This window comes from Misgurnus anguillicaudatus, chromosome 18 (genome assembly GCF_027580225.2).
Source record: "Misgurnus anguillicaudatus chromosome 18, ASM2758022v2, whole genome shotgun sequence".
NCBI classification, from domain to species: Eukaryota; Metazoa; Chordata; class Actinopteri; order Cypriniformes; family Cobitidae; genus Misgurnus; species Misgurnus anguillicaudatus.
Genome location: NC_073354.2, coordinates 38,241,864 through 38,264,869, shown reverse-complemented (window position 1 = coordinate 38,264,869; position 23,006 = coordinate 38,241,864). Strand labels below are relative to the sequence as shown.

The 23,006-nt window shown below is 36.3% G+C and overlaps 2 protein-coding genes across 3 annotated transcripts in view; both read right to left on the bottom strand.

Moving 5' to 3' along the window:
* Window positions 1-765: 765 nt before the first annotated feature.
* On the bottom strand, window positions 766-13,614 carry dusp10 (dual specificity phosphatase 10). Its single transcript, XM_055185654.2, has 4 exons — window positions 13,436-13,614; window positions 11,782-12,665; window positions 4,436-4,804; window positions 766-4,308 (listed from the first exon to the last, which is right to left on the bottom strand). The coding sequence occupies exons 2-4, from the start codon at window positions 12,584-12,586 to the stop codon at window positions 4,043-4,045; spliced, it is 1,440 nt and encodes a 479-aa protein (XP_055041629.2). The 5' UTR covers window positions 12,587-12,665; window positions 13,436-13,614; the 3' UTR covers window positions 766-4,042.
* Window positions 13,615-19,441: 5,827 nt separating this feature from the next.
* Window positions 19,442-23,006, bottom strand: part of taf1a (TATA box binding protein (TBP)-associated factor, RNA polymerase I, A) — a 15,996-nt gene continuing 12,431 nt past the window's right edge. For both annotated transcript variants that reach the window (XM_073856455.1, XM_073856456.1), the window contains exons 9-11: window positions 21,666-21,789; window positions 21,064-21,218; window positions 19,442-20,589 (exon numbers count right to left, since the gene is read on the bottom strand). In XM_073856455.1, the coding sequence (XP_073712556.1) occupies window positions 20,495-20,589; window positions 21,064-21,218; window positions 21,666-21,789 (374 nt within the window). In that variant the 3' untranslated portion in view covers window positions 19,442-20,494. The remainder of the gene's footprint in view (window positions 20,590-21,063; window positions 21,219-21,665; window positions 21,790-23,006) is intronic.

Below are 23,006 nucleotides of genomic sequence, written 5' to 3'. Positions count from 1 at the left end.
TTAATAAAAAATATGGTTTAAATAAAAATCTTTCTTTTTGTCCTCTACTTCTACGAATCGAATCGTGGGTTTGGTGTATCGTTACAGCCCTAATGCTAGTTAATGCTATATGCTAACGTTTAAGCACAAGTTCTACTATTGATGTTACAGTTACGTTCTTAATTATAATTGATTATTTCTCAAAATCTGTATCTTCGTCTGATACAGGCTCAAACACAAGAACTACTGAACTGAACTGCTTTGTGAAAAAGCCAATCAGAGCAGAGCTCAACATTATTATTCATGACCCTTTTAAATTAGGTAATAATAGACCATTTCATTCTAAGGGCAAATCCTAGAGTTGTAAATGGACATGTAAAAACATTTCTGTATAATTTGTGCACTTAATAAAGAAACAAACCTTCTATGTAGATATTAGAGAACAATTTAACAGATTATTTTAATGCATTCTGTGGCACCTTAAAATATGAGCAACAGTAAAAGTGAGATGCGTCTCTCCAAAAAGAACCAGTAATAAATCAGCTCCTCTGGACTCATTTATGCATACATTTTTGCTTCACAAACACTCAATAAGTAATTCAGAATATATTTTTTGTTTGTTTATTTCCAAACCTCACGTTACAAAATAATCTGTGTTTTGAACTCTGACATTTAAAGAGAGCTCTTGGCTTACAGGAAGACACTTTACCAAAGCAGGTCATGCAAAAACATTGCGGAAGGCCTCCAGCATCATAGCACCTTTGTGGGGAAAAATACTAAATAAAAAAGTCAGTGCAAAATATAAACAATGCATAGAGATTTGTTTGCAAATGTCTACAGCTGCAATAATTTTCATATTTTCATGAGTGCACCCGGAGTATTTTTGCCCTTTAAATCCATGAGGCGGATTCAGATGCTCGGGGTTACGCTCATACAAGCACAGTGTGACACAAAAGTGACAGAAAATCAGCATGTAAAAATAAAAAGGCTGCGAGTTGCAATTCGCATCAGCCGAACGTTAATGTAAGAGAATCTTTGCACATCCAACAAACAGCAGTAAATATACAGATATAGCTAAAAAGCAATTTGAATATTAAAAATGTGCTTTGCATTCAGAAATTGTCGTCCAACATTTTAATTGAATGATGTCTGTTTTAGGTTTGTAGGACCCAGAATGAATTAGAAAAGGAAAATGGTAATTGGTTTTGGTTTTCGACACTGAGGGTTTTTGGTTCACTGTGTTGCTCTGGTTTTAACCCTTATGTCATATCATTTGATTAAAAAAAATTAAATTCATGACAGTAGAGATTAACAGGAATATAACTGCAAAACTGTATACATATTCTTTAAAAACATTATACAGTAATTGTAATAGGGATGCACCAATACAAAATTTCTGTGCCGATACCGATATTCGATTACTAAGAATGATATTTACCAATACCGATAGTTAACTGTTTACTACTTCTTTTAAATTGTATTGTGAAATCCTAGAAGTGAAAATTGTAAAACTGCAATTCTGTTGTCATTGTGACCCAATTCAAAACAATCACACAGCCGATACCGATTACAGGCCGATATATCGGTGCATCACTAATTTGTACAGTTAGCCAGGTTATTACTGCAAAAACAAAGACCCGTTTGTCAGGGTCTGGTTTATTTGTGAATGCTGACTGTACGTTATTGTTAACCTGCCCAATTCACATCCATAAATATAAATGACAAACATAGGGATACAATTTGAAACGTTTTAACTACTAAAGGTTACGTCTAGTAGCATTACTTTTTTAAAAAGTAGTATTATGCCAAAGTGAGAAAATTTGTGAAAAGCTAAATAATAAAACTTTATATAGAAAACATTTTAAATGTTGAGAGATTACACAATGAAAAATAATTTCTTTGTATTTCAATATTTAGACAAACCCAGAGTTTGTTAATTCACAGCATTTCAGTTTTTCATGGGAAATAAGAACTTGCTCTTATTTATTTATAACTTCTTCAGTTTATAACTTAGCCCCATTAGAATGACGTATAACCAGCCCCATAATATTGGTATTAAAGTCCATTGTCCTGCAGAGTTTAGCTCCATCCATGATCAAACACACCTGAAACACTACACAGGTGTGATGGAGCTAAAGTTTAGGACACTGATCTAACACATTAAAAAGAAATTCATATCATTGCCCACTCGAAAAAAAAAACGTCACGAGTAGTCAAGAGGTAAGGCACCAATAGAGGGACAATTACTGACGACAAAGTCTGAAGTGTGTAACAGAGAAAAAGTTCAACACAGTGAAAACATACCAACATGAGCAGAATTCCGATAGCAATAGGCTCTGAGGCGGATCCGCAACGGATCCAGACCGGAGCTGCCGCCTTCGGAGCAGACCTGGTACGGATCCGGCCCGGAGCCTATTGCTATTTAATATGTGAAGAGATAAACAGACTGAATGTGTTATGATGTTAAAAGGGTACCCCAACTATAAACACATGTATGGCTTAATAGATTAACACTGGGATTGGCTATATGAATGTGAAATTAAATGGCATAGTTTTTAAAACTTTAATAAAATCTTTTCATTCGGAGGCCGCCATTTTGTTTACATCACAAATCATGAAGTCAAAAGGTTTCAAACAAAACTCATTCTATTAACGCTACAGCGATGTAAACATGGTAAGCAAGTCTTCAATCAGTAAGATTGTAAAATGATGTGAACCAGAAGATGAGAGTTAAAAATGGACATATATACATACATACTGAGGCTAAAGCCGGCAAATTGCGTCAAATTCGTGTGAGAATTTACGCATTAACTCAAAAATTGCGTCAAATTCGTGTGAGAATTTACGCGTTAACTCAAAATGTTCAAGCGTCCAACTACACGCGAATAAAGCAATTCATTTGCTTCATTCGCATCTGGTATGAACAGTTACACGTCATTGACCCAGAATGCACTATGCGCAAAACTTAATAGCGGCCTCTATAGCTTCAAATGAGTATTACATGTTGAGATTTTTTGAAATAATTAAAATGTGACTTTTTTTATTAATAAATTACAGTAGTATAAGGCAAATAAAGTATAACGTTTTATAGTCGAAGTACCCTTTAAAGGAAACAGTATTTACTAACCCTCATGTCATTTACAAATGTTGTTTCTCAGTAAAACAGAAACTTTTCCATACAAACTCCAAAAATGATAAAAATGCTTAACACAATTATAATCCATATGAAGTTATATGCACACATATATTATATTTGCACACTGTAAGCTTTCCATCTTTCAAATTTTTTGTCATTTTTGGAGATATCTTCATTTACTTATATATCATATGGAAAATATCAGGGTAAACATTCAATTGTTCTTTATATCTTCAAGCAAATGGTTATTATAACTATATAATTTAATATTCAATATATATACTTGTACTGGTCCATATTCTTTTTCTTATCATGCAGTTATTTATTTGTAATGGACTTGTTAAAATAAGTAGTTGTGATTGTCAGAGATAATCATGATTATGGTAAAAACCCTTACACAGACTGGCACTCATACGCTGGTTTTAGGTGTTTTATGCTGTGAAGATGAAAGCCACAAATCGTTCAGCACAGAGACGATCGGGTCCACTTTAAACTCGACTCCAATGAAAATGTATGCAACGAGGTCACGTAAAAGTCTTCCTCACAAATGGTTATATACAGTACACATCGCTCCCCCGGATGCTTTCCGCTCAGAAATTATTGCACAGTGAAGCCACCGTAGGCTTGTCGTGGCCGTGCCAGCGGTCGCTCTCCTGTATAAAAATAAAATTAGAATACTGGCATACCAAAAGCCTTAATCTTTTCTCTCCCCTTGGAGCTAAAGCAAGCACCAGCGGCCAAGTGCACATGACCGCAAAACACAGTGTTTATCTTGACACCCAATCCTCATCTCGAAATTCACGAGAGTGAAGGAAAAAAGGCCTTAAATGGCCACTTAAGGATATCCTGAAGCGGAAATCCTCATTTAGCTCAAATAAAAGATCCCTAATGATGGATATCATCTTGCAGACCGCTCAGAAGGAGATGCTATACGACCGTCTCGACGCCTATGAGTTTGGGCGTGAGTATACGTGGAGTGACGCCGTTGTTAAGATCTTCTTCAAACTCTAAAAGCTGACCCATGAAGTTGAGGTTGGGGGAGATGATAGGCCGTCGAGACTTGACAAACTTGTAGGCATCTGTCATGGTCATCCAGCTGTGCTTCATCAGGTAGGCGATGACGATGGTAGCCGAACGAGACACACCGGCCTGGCAGTGAATGAGGAGGCCCTGACCGGCCTGCTGAGCATCTTCTATTAAGAACAAAACAAATCACGTCAGGCCTCAGAAACCCACAAACAACCACACTGGAAGAGAGGAAGTTATTACAAATATTGTATGTACGTCATCATGAAATCAAACACAGGAAATAAGTCATACCTATGTACTCAAACGCCTCCTCAAAATATTGCCGCAGGTTCTGTTTGTTGCTGTCGGTGGCCGGTAAACGTTTGTAGTTGAAGTGCCCGAGGTCGTAGTGGTAGAGCGGCAGATGCGTGGTCACGTTGAGGATGTACCCGATGTTTAACCGCTGCATTAGTTCCAGGTCTTGAGCGTCTCTTTCATTGCCCAGGAACAGAAAAGGGAGGATCGCAGTCACCTCTGCATTCTCTATATCTGGTGTGGAGGGTATAGAATGAGGTAGCGCCCCCGTCAGGCTCATGGCGGTACTGCCGTCCTGCCCTTCCATCGGTTGAAGAGAGTTTTCGCAGAGATCTTCATGGCTCTGTCGAAAACCAGCGAGACCACCTATGACACACGACCACAAGATGTTAACGCATAAAGCACAGCTAGCAGAATTTAGTTAGAAAACAAAAAAATCAAGTCCAATATAACTACATAAATCTTTCTATAGTTATCATTATTGTTTACGGAAACGGATATATGCATCAAGAGTATACATGGAAATATGGCTGTCAAATTATTAAATAATCATCGCATCGTGACTGTTTGACCTCATCGCAGTGATTTCAGATCACCGCAATTATTGCACATCTCTTTAAAAACACAAGGGGGAGCTGCAGCGCCTGTATAAACGAGACCGTATCAGATGGTGCTCCTTAACTGACACTGTAACACGATACATTGCAAAGCCATTAAATACAGTGGAAAAAAACTGCATCTAAAGAAATGCTGCAAAACTTTGATAAGCAGTATGATCTGAAAGGCCTGTTCTGGTATAGTCAGTTTATTTTGATTGCATTTTTATTTTCAGTTATTTTTCAGAGAATATATTGTGTTTATTTCTTATGAAGAATTTTCAGTTTTTGAAAGATATACTCCTTAAATAATTACTTTTAAATATGTGTTATGTGTGTTAATATTTACTGCCAGGTAAACCTTGCAAAAGATTTTATTTAAATAATCACAAAAATGTATAAAAATTATTTCATGAACAAACAAAAAAAATCTATGAGAATTAAACGTCAAAGCCCTAAAACAGGCAATTAATCGTCATAGTCGGCACAATTTATTAGACAATTAACCATCAGCCAATTTCATAACTGTGACAGCAACATGATCAGCAACAAAGTCCCGTGGTATAGCCAAGGAATATTTTGCTCATTTATCCATCTCATTGTCACGGATCTCCGCATTGTTCCGTGTCTGTACCTCAGACTTTCTTTTCCGTGTCAGTTTCACGTATTGGTTACTTAATTGTTTTTCCTATTTTTAAACCATTGTCGCTTGTGTTTAGGGTTAGATTTGGGATTTGGGTAGGGATGTCACTTCAACTATTGGTTTATTTAAAAATCAGGATTTTTAAACAATTGTTTTTAACAACATTTAAACCACGATAATTTGTGTGGCAAAAACCCGACAGCTGCTAGTGTTTTCGAAAAGCGCGCCGCTTCCATTGACAACAATTGAAAACGCTTTGGTAAGCACGCTACCTTAGTCAGTATAAAATAAGAGGTATTTTTGATCTGGTATCAAGAGCTGGGTTTCCATCCAAATATGAAGTGAATCTTTTTAAATTCGTAAAAAAAGAAAAACAAACAAATGCAAATTAGAGGCGATTCCATCAAGAAAACGGAGACAGGACTGCATTTAGATAAGATTTGCCAAGTTATACATTTACTAGCAGTGCAGCTTGTAATTGCCAAACTGAATGCTGCGCACAGAAGAAGAAATGTCGAATTTTCGTGCATTAAGATGACGTCGAGCCCCATACACTGCAAAAAATTATTTTCAAGAAATTTTTTTTTAGTATTTTTGTCTTGTTTTCAGTAAAAATATCTAAGATGCTTTTTCTTTATGAGCAAAACACCCCAAGAAAATAAGTCTAGTTTTTAGACCAAAAATATCAAATGTAAGTGATTTTGTGCATAAAACAAGCAAAAAAATGTAAGCAAAAAAAATCTTGAATTTTTTTCTTAAACACTTAATTTGAAGAAAAATTCAAGAAAAATTTGCTTACCTCATTGGCAGATTTCTTTGCTTTTTTATGCACAAAATCACTTAAATTTTATATTTTTGGTCTAAAAACTAGACTTGTTTTCTTGAGTCATGTTGCTCATCAAGAAAAAGCATCTTAAATTAAGAATTTTTAGATATTTTTACTAAGAACAAGACAAAAATACTAAGAAAATTTTTCTTGAAAATCATTTTTTGCAGTTTATATGGGAAAGACATCATAGTGGATACAGCTAGACAACGTGGGTTTAATGTTTGCTGGGTCAGAATTTATTCGGCAAATGCGTTTCATTTCACATTATTCACTTTTACTCTTTTTCGCATAAGTCAAAAACCACCTCAAGAGAAAGTAAAAACGTTGTTGCAAATTAAGGGATTTTTATACTTCAAAATGTGCATAAAATCTGTGTGATGGAAATCCAGCTAATGAAACATTTAAGCTATAATACATGAGACATAAAAGTAATTTTTCTATAAATTATATTATAATAGTCAAGTTGGCGGCTTTAAGCAAACATCTGTTGTACTCGGCAAACAAGCAAAATAATGAGTGTTTAACTTGTGTTAGACATCTGTGCTTCCTCAAATAAAATTTATCTGATGAACTAAGGGTGGGAAGTTACTGTCTGCTAAATTTCAGTTAACCAAATGTGAAACCTGCAGCAGTTAATCAAACACTTCAGCTCGCACCCTCACAAAGACTAAAATACCTGAAGCGACCATCTGCCCGGCTATGACAACAGTTCACAAAACGCACAATAACACCATAAACTCTGTGAGGGTTTGCTTCCTACTTATTAATCTTTGTTTTCAGTATCTTGATATGGGTTCTTCTGGGTGGTTGTTGACTGGGTTTGTTTAAATCTCTAACCCCAAGTATAAGCAAGACAAACCGTTAGTTAGCATTGATGCCAAGTTAGCATGAATATAGTACGCATGACAACAAAAGCAACATTTGGCTGCTCAGATGTTCGCAAAGTCTGCCACTCAAAAACTGGCAAACGTCGAGCGAGCAGATGTATGAAATGATTAGAAACAGCCATGCGTTTCCAAAAAGACAAGATAAACTCACATTAGAGATCATTCGCTTCTAAAAACCTCTTAAAAGATCGAGGCCATATGCAAATCTCAAACCTCTGCCCAGGTTCACTTGATTGATGGAGAAATTAATAAATACTTGGCCTTTCCATAAAGCCACATGAGATTTAGGACAATAATGACTCAGACCAATCGAAGGATTTAGACGCATGATGCGTTCCAACTCAATCACATGTGGTTCGGTTGAGGTTCCAGCTGTTTATGTAGACAGCAAAACAGCTCATTTGGGTTTAGAAAAGCATCTTAATGGGTGCATATGGTGACATACTGTTTATATACCAACATACTTTACTGCCACATAAAGAATCGAAACCGAATTTATTCTGGTAGAGCTTGACGTTACAGCTACAATCCATAACTTTTTTGGTTAAAAAACAAAAACCACTGTCGAGTTGGATTTTGCAAGAAATATCAGTTGTTGTGCAATACATATATGTACGTAAAGTAAGCTGCAATTTTATGTTTCAGACAGAGATGGCGATAGAGAGACCAGGGTTCCCACACCTTAGTTACCTTCAAATTCAAGGACCTTTTAAGGACTTTCCAGGACCAATACCCTCAAATTCAAGGACTAAATGTGGGGACACATTTGAAGTGAGAGCAAGGTTACATCATGTTACCTTTTAAGATACATTGTTACAGTTCCCTTTCGAGGGAACTCGCGCTGCGTCACTGCGGTGACACTTTGGGGACACCTCCAGGGGTAAGTGCGTCTGAATGTGTATATCAAATTCAATAGTAAGGCTTTACGACAAAGACGTGGTGACGCAGGAGCCAGCAAGTATATCGCTATCTGAAATATTGCCAAAGACGGATTTACAGGGACGCAGCAAGTATGGCAAGGGAGACATAGCGTCTCGTTCCCTTCTCAGGGAACAACAGTTACATACGTAACCCGAGACGTTTTCATGTGTCAAACACAACTATGCAGAAAAGCATTTTGGTATGAATCAACATTTGCATACAGAAGATATAAGCATTTAAAGTGAACAGTTTAGTATGTGTGCTTAAAAAGTCTAGAATTATTATGATATTATCCTACACTACACAAGGAATTATATGGATTTTTTCCAGAAAACTTTTTGCATAAAATAGATTCAAGCACTTTCAATGACCTGCATCTATGTATGTATATTTTTGAAAACTTCCCAGGGCCTTGAATTTTTTCCCCCAGATTCAGAAACTTTCTAGGATTTCAAAGACCCGTGGGAACCCTGAGAGACTTAAGTTACAGATTATATACCGCTTTTTTCTGATTATCTATATTTTAGTATTTTATTTATACCTTTCAGTATCACACAACCCATCACAAAGGCAACTTTCCTAGAATAACAATATTGTCGCCGTCTACATTTTAGATCAGCTGGTAGTGCATCTATGAAGCCTAGAAATGCTGTCCAAGCAGGCAGCTTACTAGGTTTTGGCCCAGAGCCATGGAGCTGTGACACATGGCTGTGTGCTCTCACACAGGATGATGTCGGATGAGACAGGAGCCGGTTGATGAACTCTACCCGCCTCCCCGGACTCTCCACACCAGCCAAACAAGGAAAAGATGGTAACCGACCCGAGCCGCTAGCATACAGCTCGTTCTTCACCCTCAGCTGCTGCCAGAAACCCAGGCATGCGGTGGCACATGGCCCTCACATCGAGGGGTCAGATGAGCAGAGCAATCCCTCTGTGATAGCAGCTGGGTATGCCTGTATGTGCCGGACTGGACGCAAATAGTCAAAAGCTCAGTAAGCACTTGCACCGTGCTCGAATAGAAAGATAACAGATATACTGTCCCACTTATTTGTTTATCTCCAAATGCCACTCCAGTTTGTTTTTGCAAAGCAACTATTTGTTGTACTACAACTACGTTGTAGTTGATCCTATTTGTTTATTATTTTTGTGTTATATACACTTGTTTTAAGAATGAAAGGTGTTTATAACATGTGACGCTCAACTCACATACATATTTACAAAAAAAATTACATTTTAAAGGTGGGGTGCATGATCTCTGAAAGCCAATGTTGACTTTCGAAATCACCTAAACAAACACGCCCCTACCCCAATAGAATCTGGACCTTCTTTTGATAGACCAGCCCCACACATACGCAACCCAGGCCGTGATATTGGTTAATAGACACGCCCCTTACTGCTGATTGGCTACAAGTGTGTTTTGGCACTCGTCCCGACTCCCTTTTCCAAAGCGTTTCTCAAAAAATGTGCACCCCGCCTTTAACGCATATGCTAAATATTGTATAACACCGAAAGCTTGCCAAGTAATAATATTAATAATAACTAGGACTGTCAAAAGATTATTAACGATTAATGGCATACAAAATAAAAGTTTGTGTTTGCATAATATATGTGTGCACTGTCTGAAATTATTTTGTATATTTGAATACACACAAATGCATGTATGTATTTAAGAAATATTTACGTGTGTGTGTGTGTGTGTATATTTTGTTTTATATATTTTGTTTTATATATAATATATAAATGTAAAAAATACACTTAAATAAAAATGTATTGATTACGTTGATACATGTATGTGTGTATTTCTATATAAATAATAACTACACACAATACACACAAATATATTATGCAAACACAAACTTTTATTTTGTATGCGATTAATCGCAATTATACCACGGGTTTGTTGAATGCTGTATTCTGATTGGTTGAGAAATGTTCCGTGGGTATGCATTATTTTTTGATAACCGCACACCTAACTTGTCAAATTAAAAATAGGCACCAGAACAATGTTTGTGGTAACGTGATATAAGAGGAATAATTGACTTCGGTCCTTTGAATAATTAAAGCAATAAACCCCAAGAAGCAGTGCAATCAATTTATTTAAGCTACATTTAAACAAAAAAGATAACGAAGTAACATAAAATAAAATATAAAACTTTTGTTTAAATGTAGCTTAAATAAATTGATAGCAACCACTTACCTTAAAAAAATTGATTACGTTCAATGAATAATTATTTTCAGTGTAGGCGAAAAGTACCCGGATGACCTACTACTTCTGTCAAGATCCTAAAGTGATAATTTAATGGACCCTTTAATATCCCGTGATAGTAGTTATCAAAGATGGAGTTGTAGCTTTCAAAAAATTCCCGGTCTATCTGTAATTATGAGCTCTACGAGAATGTGGACGGTTTTTACACATTAAAATCTTGTAATTAAGATATGGCGTGAATGCGCCTTAAATTCAAAGAAAAGCCCTAAACCGCTGTTATCGTTTTATAGACCATTTAATCGAACGCATGTGCAGTGACGAGATACGTGTCTGGTCCGAACTTTACTTCCGGTTTCTGTTTGTTTAATGGTCTGACTAGTTGCTGAAACTAAACTCTTGAACAAATACCTTGTCAAAAAGAACAAATGTTTTGGTTTCCTAGGTAATCTACGTGTTGTATATTTAACTACTTTAAAAGGACTTTGTTGTTATTTATTCTTAGCGGAGTTTACCGGAGGTTACGTGCGGACCACGAAAGCCGTGTGTTTATATTGTTACTGCTGAAATCGTCTATAAAACATTTAGCGCATCATTTTGATAAAAAAACATGCAAATGTATTAAGTGCATCACTGTGAACAATAGAATGTAGCGCGCAGACAGCTAGTCATAACTAAATTAAATATTTATGTGCTTTGTACAGTCACAAAAACTTACAGATTTGCATTTGCAGCAACTAACGTTACAGGAATTTTTGAAAATAATATCTCAGACCCTGATCTCATCTCGCCCAGACTAAACTACTAATGTAAGGCTATCAAAGGCGTCAAATACAGAACAAGATAACAGTTATGAAAGTATCATGTGAAAGTGAGACTTATTATTCAAAATCATAGGTTAAAAAAATTCCATACCAAGTAATGGATTGAGTAAAATGAATTTGGCATTGTCTTTGAAAGTACAGATTCATGTTTCATATGTTCATGTGCCAGTGAAACTAAAAGTAGGTGTTGGGTAACACATTTCTAAAAATGAATAATTCAGCCGCTTCTATTTCTGAAAGCTGTAGTGGGACTCAATGTTTGTGAAATTTAAAGGGCAGCACACAAGATAAGAGAAGATAACTAAATGTTTAAACTGAAGAAGGACTCCATCTTACAAACGTTAACGCTTTCGGCTCATTACCTCGTGCCAAGATCTTTTAAGGCATGGGTAAACTTGCTAGATACATATAAAAGTCAAAAAATTTTATTCTGAAAGTACCTTTAAGGACGATGGGGTCTTTTCCTTCCCTGCGCAGAGACTCCAAGACCACGTGAAGAGGCTGAGACGGTGTTAGCCGTCCAGGGTCGACTGTGGTTTCGTCATACACCACCAGCTCTTTGGAAAAAATCCCCTTGAAGGAGTCCTTACTCTGACGACAAGAAATCAGGTCCAGAACCGTGATCTTGCCCTGCTGGAGTCGCCTGCGGCTGATCTTGTCCGAACAGTTAATGTGCACCGCGCCCCTGATGTGACTCTTGTTGAAATCCATGAAGGGCCGACAGTCGATGATGACAGGCACGGGGCCGACCGGGTGACCCTCGGGGCAGTGCATCAGCCTCCTCGCCAGCTCGCTAGGGTGGATGACCCGCATGCCGCCCCTGGTCACGGCGGAGGTGAGACTGGGAGCGCTGTACGCCTCGCTGCGGCCCGCCGACGGCACGGGGGGCACGGGGTGAACGCCATAGCTGACTCCAGAGTTCAGATCGGGGCTGCTGGCGCTGACCCGGCTCAGGGACCGCGTCTGCCCGTCTTTCTCGTAGGTCGTCACGGTGCAACAGCTGGCACTGGTGCATCCACACGTCAACGAGCGCGTGGAGCCGCTGGACGAGGGCATATACGAAAGCTTGGTCGCCTGGATCTTCACCACTGTGGTGCTTCTGATGACCGTCGTCTCGCTGACGGTATCCACGGAGCCCACGGTGGCTTCCAGGTAGCTGGTGTCCAGGCGGAGTCGGAGGTCCTGAGGTCTTATAGGCCTTGGCAGCCCCACCACAATTCTGTCGTCGAGTGGAGATGGAGGCATGGAGAGACCTCAGAGGACTGGTGCTCCACAGAGAACTCAAGACGTCCAGTCTTGGGAGGAACCGATGATGATGAGTGAACTAAGAAACACAGAAGCTCAGTTTTAATGGACACATGACTTGTCAAACTTTGTGAAACATTTTAATGCAACTGCACCTACAGTATCTCCGAACGTACAACTGCACACCACTGCATCGTCCAAACACAGAGAACTTAGTACAGCATGTACTCACTGCCGTCTATTGATTTTTTTAACCAGGATATATTTTGAATGCTTATCAAACGTGCATCTTATTACCCCGACGGCCTCTCGGTGTACAAAACCGTATTGCTGACCCCATTAAATTCAAAAGAGCACACAGCCCATTCCCAAACACAGCATGTGGACGTGCTGGGAATAAAATATGGAAAGGTTCTGCATCTAAGGCCAGACATCATCATTATTTCATGTGCTGACAATGCATGCAATTTACAAATCTTTTCATTGCACAACACACCTGTCAAATCTATCAGCTACCCATCACATCTTAACTCAAGCTCTGGATGAGACTGATAACAGTAATGGTGGGGAATTAAGTTTAATCGTTTTAAACACAAAATCCTATAAGCACCTAGTATAAATATTATTTATCCTATAATAAAGAATTTAATATTAATTAATCTGCCTGGTTGGATTATGCAGATCTAAAAAAACCTGCAATGACTACAAAACAACTCAAACAGTGCAATTCTATAATAAACATCTGATTATAATAATAAAAGCATCATTTATATACATTGAGAATACATATATTTCAGTGTGAGCCCCTACTGAGCACACTAAATAGTATAATATGATCATCAGACTCACATTTAACGCGATGATCAATCGTGTGTGGCTTCCGGTGTGTGAAGTCGGTTACTGATCAGCCGGTCCCGGAGCTCGTGACCCGCAACATTTTCCTCCCGTCCTGCTTTGCTCTCTCATCGGCACTGAGTTGGAGTTTCTAGCGGCTCAGCTTGACTCTCACGTGAGACTGACGTGTGGCCGAACCAATGATGATGCGCGCTGCCGCCGCTGAGCGGCCGCGCGCGTCCGGGAGCGCAGGGTGATGTCATTGTGCGCCAATCAGAGGAGAATTCGGTGGAATCGCTTTCTGAACGCGTCACGGAAGTGTGAACGCACAGAATTCAATCGAAATCAATTATATTATTTAAGTTTAACAAGAAGAGAATATTAAAGAGTCTGAATAAAATGTTAAAATAATTATATTGTGATATTTCACAGTGAATATAAAATGAAATTATACATAAACACAAGATTTTTTACACTGTTATGAGTCTTTTTTCATAATTTTTCAATCAGATTTTATAAATATGAATACATATGTTAAACAAACAGACGGTTTCAGTAACAACATAAACAAACGGCTTTCGTGAAACAAACATAACTTACGGTAAACTTTCACAAATAATTAATAACAACAGTCCTAGGGTAGTTTATTTCTGGTAACAAGCTAGCTAAATAAATAACAACAAGATTATCTTAGTTCAAATCAAGCGTATCAAAAACTACACTAAGCGTAACTACACTGTGTGTAAATATAATGTAATGTAACTACAGATTATTTTATTTTTACTGTTGATTAGGTATTTGTTCCAGAGTTCATATCCCTGCTGAAAAAAAACATTAAAACCATTACAGAGAATTCTATTGATTTTATTGGGAATTTTATTGATTCTATTGGAATATGGCCCAAAACACACTACAGTATAGTGGTTTTAATGGTAAAAGCTAATTGTTCCTATTGGTATTTTAATGGAAACCATTAGAATTTTCTGTAATGGTTTTATTGTTTTTTTTTCAGCAGGGATTAGCCACTAGCCAGACCATTAAACAAACAGAGACCGGAAGTTAAGTATATATATATATATATACATATATATACATATTATAAATATTATACAATATATATTAAATAGGTTTTGTCTCATTTTTTAAAGGGGCCATGGCACAAGACTTTTTTAAGATGTCAAATAAATATTATGTTTTCCAAGAGCAAATATGCACATAAGTTTTATCTCAAAATAACATATAAATAATTTATTATAACATTTTAAAATTGACACTATGTAGTTGTGTGCAAAAATTTGCTGTTTTGGGTGTGTCCTTTAAAATGCAAATGAGCTGATGAATTTCAAACACTGATCACAATGATGGTGGGTTGTTGCAATTAAAACTCAATTGTGCTTTTCTCTGCACTAAATGGCAGTGCTGTGATTGGATAGTGCAGATTAAGCGGCGGTATTATTATAATAAGAGCTCCTTATGACATCATAAGGAGAGCCAAATTTTAACTACCTATTTTTTCACATGCTTGTAGAGAATGGTTTACCAAAACTAAGTTACTAGGTTGATCTTTTTCACATTTTATAGGTTGATAGAAGTACTGGGGACCCAACCATAGCACTTAAACATGGAGAAAGTCAGATTTTCATGCCATGGCCCCTTTAACATTTGTAAATGCATTAGCTGACATTTTATTATTGGTAATGTTCATTGTTAGTTTTATTATACATAAGCTAATGTTAACAGATGTATTAGTAAATGTTCAAATTAACACAGATTACGATTAATAAATGCTGTGAAAATATTCTTTACTGTTTGTTTATGCTAACTAATGTAGTTAACTAATTGTGATAGTGTAGTTAAACTAATGATGAGATTAGCACCATCAAAGTTTGATTTCAATCCTTGAAATGATCTTACAGTCAATATTAAAGATATCAAGATCATATTATTACAAAATGTTCTTTGTGATTTTATGTAGAAAACAGTAAATCACAAAACAAGACTTTAGGCAGGGTCATAATTTGTAATGTGTTGGATTTTTTTTTTTAAATCTAAATATTTATAATGGTCTGACAACAGTGTAAAATTAAATGAAACAATACATCTGCATAAAATATAATTATTATATTATAAATAAGTACTGTTATTACATATGTTACAAAGATTATATTACATAACGTTTATGGGTTCAAATAGTTGGAAATGTCATAAAACTTTTAACATTTGAATAATTATAACTTAATGATGAGTTAAACAGTATTAAACAAACACTATTAACTTAATGAAAGTACCAGTTCTTCTAACAACGTGGAACTACATAAAATACCAGTAGCCTATCTGGTGTCACACACACACAACACACACGCACAACACACAAACACACACACACAGATCAGAACACCATAATAAACCCATGACTATAAAGTGTATCACTCCAGAAATGATGTGCTTTTGTTTTCTTAGATGGGCATGACAACATTCACTGTCTCTTATCATCTGATCTCATATTATGCGTCATGTCATAATGCTCTAAAAAAAATAAGTAAAACATATAGGGGCGGTTTCCCAGACAGGGATTCGACTAGTCCTAGACTAAAATGTAGGTAAGAGCTGTCCAAACTGAAAACAACTTGCATTGACATATCTTGAAATACATCAGTGCCCTTAATTTTGCCTCAAAATGCACAAAAGTCATGTTTTTAGTAAGGCATGTTTGTTAAAACTAGTTATATTTCATAATTAAACTAAGGGCTAGTCCTGTTTTAAGATAATCCCTGTCTGGGAAACCACCCCATAAAGGGTTAACTGTAAAAAGTCACTTTCACTTAACAGGTTCTTATAACAGCCGTAATTTATTTGTAAAGAGGGAGTGACTTTAAACAAGCCTTAATAAGTAAAGGACACATATTAATCCACGTGTAAATATACACTATCAGCCTTTAATGTTTGTAATAGAAACTTTGTCAAATAGATTAGAGAAACATTTGGCATAAGTAAATGAAAAGGGTTAATGTGAGATATCTCATTTAATTATAGACACTCCTACAAAAACGATCTTATTTTATTGCAAGCATGAGATTATATTTAGATAAGCGGGTGCGCCTGTCAGTGGAAAAACTGACGTTATGCGGTGTGATATTTAGAAGAGGAAGTTAAGCAGCACTTCCTCTTATGCAGAGGTGTTATGTGCTCACTTATCTGCTGCTTATAACCTTTATAAAATCTAGATCATCTGCAAAATATTTAGAGCGATTTCAACTATTTTATTTAAAAAAAAAAAAGAGAGAGATGTAACCATCCAAATAACCTGATTTGTATGACTTTGTCATTTCATAATTTTAATATCATGAGTTATATCTTATTTCAAAAACACCAGATTACCCAACATGGTAAAAGTGACACGGTTGCATATTTAACCTAAATTCATTGTTTTCTAAAGACTGCTTACAGGATAGTTAGTTAGACCAAATGTTGGTATACAACTAAATGTGCATTGTAACTATACAAGTTTACATTTTTAAATGGTGAGATATAATATGAGATTCAGCCATTAAAAGTGTTGAAATGCAGTTTAGTGCGAGACTGAAAGCAAAGCTCTGCTGATGAATGTATGAAGTCAGTATTTCTCATTATCATCACATATGTGATTCAGTTGTGGGGGAGGCAGTTTGTCTGAGCGTCTGTAAACATTTTGCCCAGTATCAGTGTTCAGATGGTCACAAACAACATGCAAAACTGCCATACGTGCCACTTAGATATTACACCCATCTGTCTGAATCTACATGGGCTACAAACTGATGATTTAAACCATTCAGCACAAAAACAAAATGTTACAAAGTGTACTTAACCCTCAAGCCCCTATTTTCCTGTATACGTTATAGTCCCTTGGAGGTAAAAATGACCCCAGAGATTAAAAGAGTGATTACAAAAAATATATACATTTTTAATGATACAAATAATATATTATTTATTTTTGTTTACTTCCCATCTATACATTAATGCTGTGTTTTCGTAGATATGACGTACTTTTGTACCTGTTTACCACTCAATTCCTCAACTTCAACTTCACCATGTAAAATATAATTTTTTTATTACACATAAATTATGATCTAAATTTGATTTAAATTGTTTTTAGATAATAATCTAGATGTTATGTGTTGAATTCGGCCATTTGGTGTTTAGAAAAAAAAAACATAAAAGAATTACAGTTTAGGAAATAAATCATTTCGACCAGCAGATGCCCATAGAGACCCATTCATTTCATTGGATGTGGCCAACTGCTCACATCACTACTTTAGTCATACATTTTGTGAATTTATGTTTATATAAACATTAGAAAGGACATTAAAAATTAATATTATTTCAAATAGTGGAATTTTTTGTCGTTTTTGACAGACACACAAACACACTTACATTCCGTCAAATTTCTGTGGCATTTTGTAAAAACAGACATTTCAAAATGCCACAGAAATTTGACGGAATGTAAGTGTGTGTGTCCGTGTGTGTGTTTGTGACTTTGTCTTTCTGTGTGTCTGTGTCTTTGTGTGTGTGTGTGTGTGTGTGTGTTTGCGCGCATACACACCTGTGTGAGTATTTTACATCTTTGTTTTGCCTCTGTGGCTGTTTTTTACCAAATTCTGTAAAAAATACTCTCTGTGGCAGTCATACCTTTGTGTGTGTGTGTGATTGAGCATGTCTTTTCTATATTGCATTTTTGCTCTAGTACAAGGCCTAGCTTTCTGTGTTAAAAATTTCAGCTTTATTCTGGATGCATTGATATTTTTTGACAAATAAAAGGGGAAAAAAGGGGAACATTTTTTTTTGCATGTCCCATTCATTTCAATTGGGGTCATTTTTACCCCCAAAGGGCCTCTTTTGGTGAATTTTTTACACCTCTTTAGAACGACCGAATCAAGCCCAGTTGTTTTATATGAATCTTGACAAATAATCTGGAAAAGTCACAAAATCTTATTCCACTGTGATGAAGGTAACCATGTTTTTTAACTAAAGAAAAGTGGCTTGGGGTAAGATTGACCCCAAGGGACTTATTGGGGTTAAAGGGACAGTTCACAAAAAATTCTGTCATCATTTACCAACCCTTATGTTGTTACAAACCTGTATACATTTATTTTCTGCACAAAAAAAAATATTTTGAGCAATGTTTGTAACTAAACCGGTTTTTGAGCACCATCGACTTCCATAGTATTTTTCTTTCCTACTATGGAAGTCAATGGTGCTCCTGTGTCCTGTTTGATTACAAATATTTTCCTTTGTGTTCAGCAAAACAAAGAAATGAAAACAGGTTTGGAAATTGATGTTATGTAAATGACGACAGCATTTTATTTTTGGGGGTGAACTATCCCTTTAACACTGACCTACACCTACTCACATGTCTAGATGATAATTAATAAAACCCTACTGAAGAAAGATACACATTTCAACAAAATTTGATCTTTACATCCTAAATGTGCTGAAATGTACATGTGACCTGGTCAAGTTTTAAAGGGGACATATCATGAAAATCTGACTTTTTCCATGTTTAAGTGCTATAATTGGGTCACCAGTGCTTCTATCAACCTAGAAAACATGAAACAGATCAACCCAGTAAATTAGTTTTGGTAAACCATTCTCTGCAAGGATGTAAAAAATAGCTCACTGAAATCTGGCACCCCTTGTGATGTCAGAAGGGGATAATACCACGCCTTAATTTGCACTATCCAACCACAGCACTGCCATTTAGTGTAGTAGAGATCAGCTCATTTGCATTTTAAAGGGACACACCCAAAATGGCACATTTTGCTCACACCTATAAAGTGTCAATTTATTATAAATGATCTGTGGGGTATTTTGAGCTAAAATTTCACATACGTACGCTGGGGAGTTTTACATCTTAATAAAGTCTTGTGAAATGTCCTATTTAAACAACAATCAGTGGAGATCAACACAATAAATCTGAAATACAGATTTAACCAATATAGTCTTTTAAAAAAGTCCAAACAAAGAAACGATAAAATATACATATCATTTAAACTGAAAAACAAAGGATGATTTTATTGTTTAGGTAAACTGTGTGAACATTAGCATATGAGCTTCTTTTTACAACGGGTTGAAGCACAAAAGCTGCTGTCATTAAAGCAAAAGGAGAACAAACCAAAAACTGTAACATTCTCAATTTAATGTCTAATCTAAATTTTCAATCAAATTGTTCGGAATGAAAAATAAATTGAAGCCATTTAATAAAATAATTTGGTCTCACTTATATTTGTTGTTTTTACATAAAAACATAATATACCTTTGTGTACATGTGTTTTGTTAAGTTGTACTTATGTAACTTTATGTTCTTACTAAAACGACCACCTAAACCATCTTAAGATGGTTGCTTGGTTTAAATGGTTAAGCTGGTGTAGTTTTAAAGGGAGTTTGGCCACTTTTTTAGCCAGTCAAGCTGGAAGATAACCTTTAACCAGCTACTTCCACGTTAAACCAGGTAAGACCAGCTTAGCCAAGCTGTCGGCCTGGTTAAGCTGGTATAAGTTGAAGGGTCAGCTGGTCTTCCTGCCTGAAAAGCAATAAAATGTACAAAACCTCTTTTAAACCAGCTCACTACACCAGGATGGGAGACCAGCTAAAACCAGCCAACTATCTTAGGCTGGTTTGAGGTGTATTTTTCAGTAGGGGTAATAACCTTCTTAACCCTTTCTCTAACCTTAAACCCCTCCATTAAACAACACCACATTGTATTAAATGCTTTTGCTTCTGCAGATACACAGTATTTAAAAACACCCAATATAAAACAGGACCAGGATTGTTCACACAATTTTTTAAAGCCTATTGTAAATATCATTTTGTCACAAACAGAAATAATCTTGTATTAAAAAAAGCATTACAGCAGCCTTTATAAATGCAGCGCCTGCGCCACCTCGTGGACACAATCAAAGTTGTCTGTGAATTTACTGCATTTCTTTTATGTGAGAAATCAATATCAAAGAACCTTAGTAACATGGAGAGATGAAGAGTTTTCATATGAAAATCTTATTATGATTTACATATTCAACATAAGGCAATGTGTGAATGTTTTTATAAATCACAACCATCAAGTTTGTCTTCAGTGTTTGTTGTATTGTCTTCTTTCGGTTCCCTTGATAGTCGAGCACTTTTAAAGTAATCTCTATCTGCAATGAGAAAAAGCACAATTACAGGAACACGGTTATGAAAGTATCAAATAAGCACACAGACAAAACAATCTTAATGAAGTAGAGAATACAAAGATGTTGTCTCTGTAGTGTGACAATAAAGTACAGAAATATAGTTCATGCAACTACACGTGCATCACGTTCAGTTTTGGTTGATGTACACAGGTGTGTCACGAATCGTATCATTCTGTGATCGTATCACTTCCGGAGAAGTCACGCGTACACGTGTGCCAATGAAAATAACCACAAACGCCTCTTCTTCAACATCCAAACACAGGAGGCACATGACCACAAGATCTACACCTCACCTCCCATTTTATACATCATCTACATTTATTTATGCAGCAGATGCTTTTATCCGAAGCGACTTAAAAATAAGGCAGCATTCAACAAATATCAGGTGTAAAGATGTTGTTCTTAACCTGTGTGTGCATGATAATCACACATACTTACTTGATTCACCCGTAAGCCTTAAAACTTTTGCCTTGATTTGCAAAAGTTTCACATCCCTCTCTGACTCTGCCTTGCCGATGTACGGTCTGAAGTGCATGGCTAGCCACAATGATTTTCTGATGGCCCATTCCTTTCTAATAAGATACAAGCAATGTCTGCAAAATGCACAATACACAAGAAACTATAATCACATCTGCATCACATAATAAAACAGAAATAATTCACACACACTCTTTAATCCTGATAATAATCTTTACAAGGAAAAAACAATCTGAATTAAGTAAATACATCGCTTTTAGACAAAACAAAATCTAATCGAAGTGAATTTGTGTTTAAAACAATCAAAAAAATAAATCAATGGGGTAAGAAAATTGTTTTTGAATTAAGTGTTTAAGAAAAAAGTAAACTTATTTTAAGATTATGTTCTTAGCTCATTGGCAATTTTGTTTGTTTTAGGCACAAATTCCCTTAAATTTCTTCTTTTTTTTGTTGTTGCAAAAAACGACTTATTTTCTTAGGTCATTTTGCTCATGATATTTGATATTTTGATATTTTTACTGAACACACGACCAAAAAAGTCATTTGTGCCGTGAAGAACTTACATCGTCTTATGTTTCTGCATGATTTCCAGAAGACATTTCCAAGCCTTCCTGTCAGATTTCCAGCTGGAAAACTCAAGAAGGTCCATACAAACAAGAAATGCCTCTTGTAGATTCTTCGGTTCGTCTGAAAAAGCATCACCAGCATTCAGAGTCAAACATCTGCTCTTACGTTACACATTCAGCTCATAAATATCACAAGTATAACATTTAAGTGTGTGATCTCATCTGCAGACATGAAGGATTTAAAGGGCACCTATTATGCAAAATTTACTTTCACAAGGTGTTTGGACATAATAGCCCTTTTACACAGACATTCCGGAAAATACACAGAAATGCATCCTGGACTTTTCTGGGATTGTTTGATTTTTTGTTCATTCACACTGCCATTGAAAGACCTTCTACACACGTCTGAAGTTTGCATATTATTTATTATTTCTCTCTCCAGAAACCACTCGCGATCATTTTTGTTTATGATAAGACTATAAAGGAGCCGTTCTAATGCTGGTGAATGATCTCAGCTTCAGAGTGCATATTTGACGAGCTCCCTGATCTCTGTTTTAATACAGTTTTCAGACATTTCTCATCATGATTGTAAATATGCATTTAAAACCCCCGTTTTGAGGAGCTGAACGATATATCTTGCTGGCATTTTTGTTTATTATAAGCTCAATTGAGCATGTGACGCGATACTCTTTTATGTTGCTGAATGATCTCCGCTTCAGTGCAGTAAGTGACGAGCTAACTTACCTGATATCTGCTTCAGTCCAGTTTGCTGTCACTTTTTTCGTTGTGAATGTTGTAAATCCCTCATTTTAAAGAGTTGAACCAACTTCGTGTTGCCATGACACACGCGTCCTCACTACGACACGTGCCTCATTGTTTATGAGTCTCATTTATCATTTCCTGATAACTGCTTCAATCTAGTTTGCGACATTTCTTGTCATGAATGTTGATCTGCATGTAAATCTCTCGTTTTAAAGAGCTCGACCAGAACTTTGGTTGTACGACACACCCATTACAGCATTGTTTCAGCTTCTCATTCACACAGAGGGTTTCCGTGTATCTTACTAGGTCCTCTTTCCGGCAACGATCCCAGAAGATTTACAGGACGTGTTTGCGTTCACACAGCGTCTGGCAATTTTACGGGTATTTTCTGGAACCAAAGGTCTGTGTGAATGGGGTTAATGTGTGTTGGCACTGTTTATCCGCTCCTTGCTTTTTTAATGCTCATTAAACCAAATCAGTCTCATTAGACATGCCGTTTTGATTCTCTTATCAATGTGAGGTCACATTGATAAAGCCCCACCCACTTACAGTTCTGCATTACCACAGTATTCACCC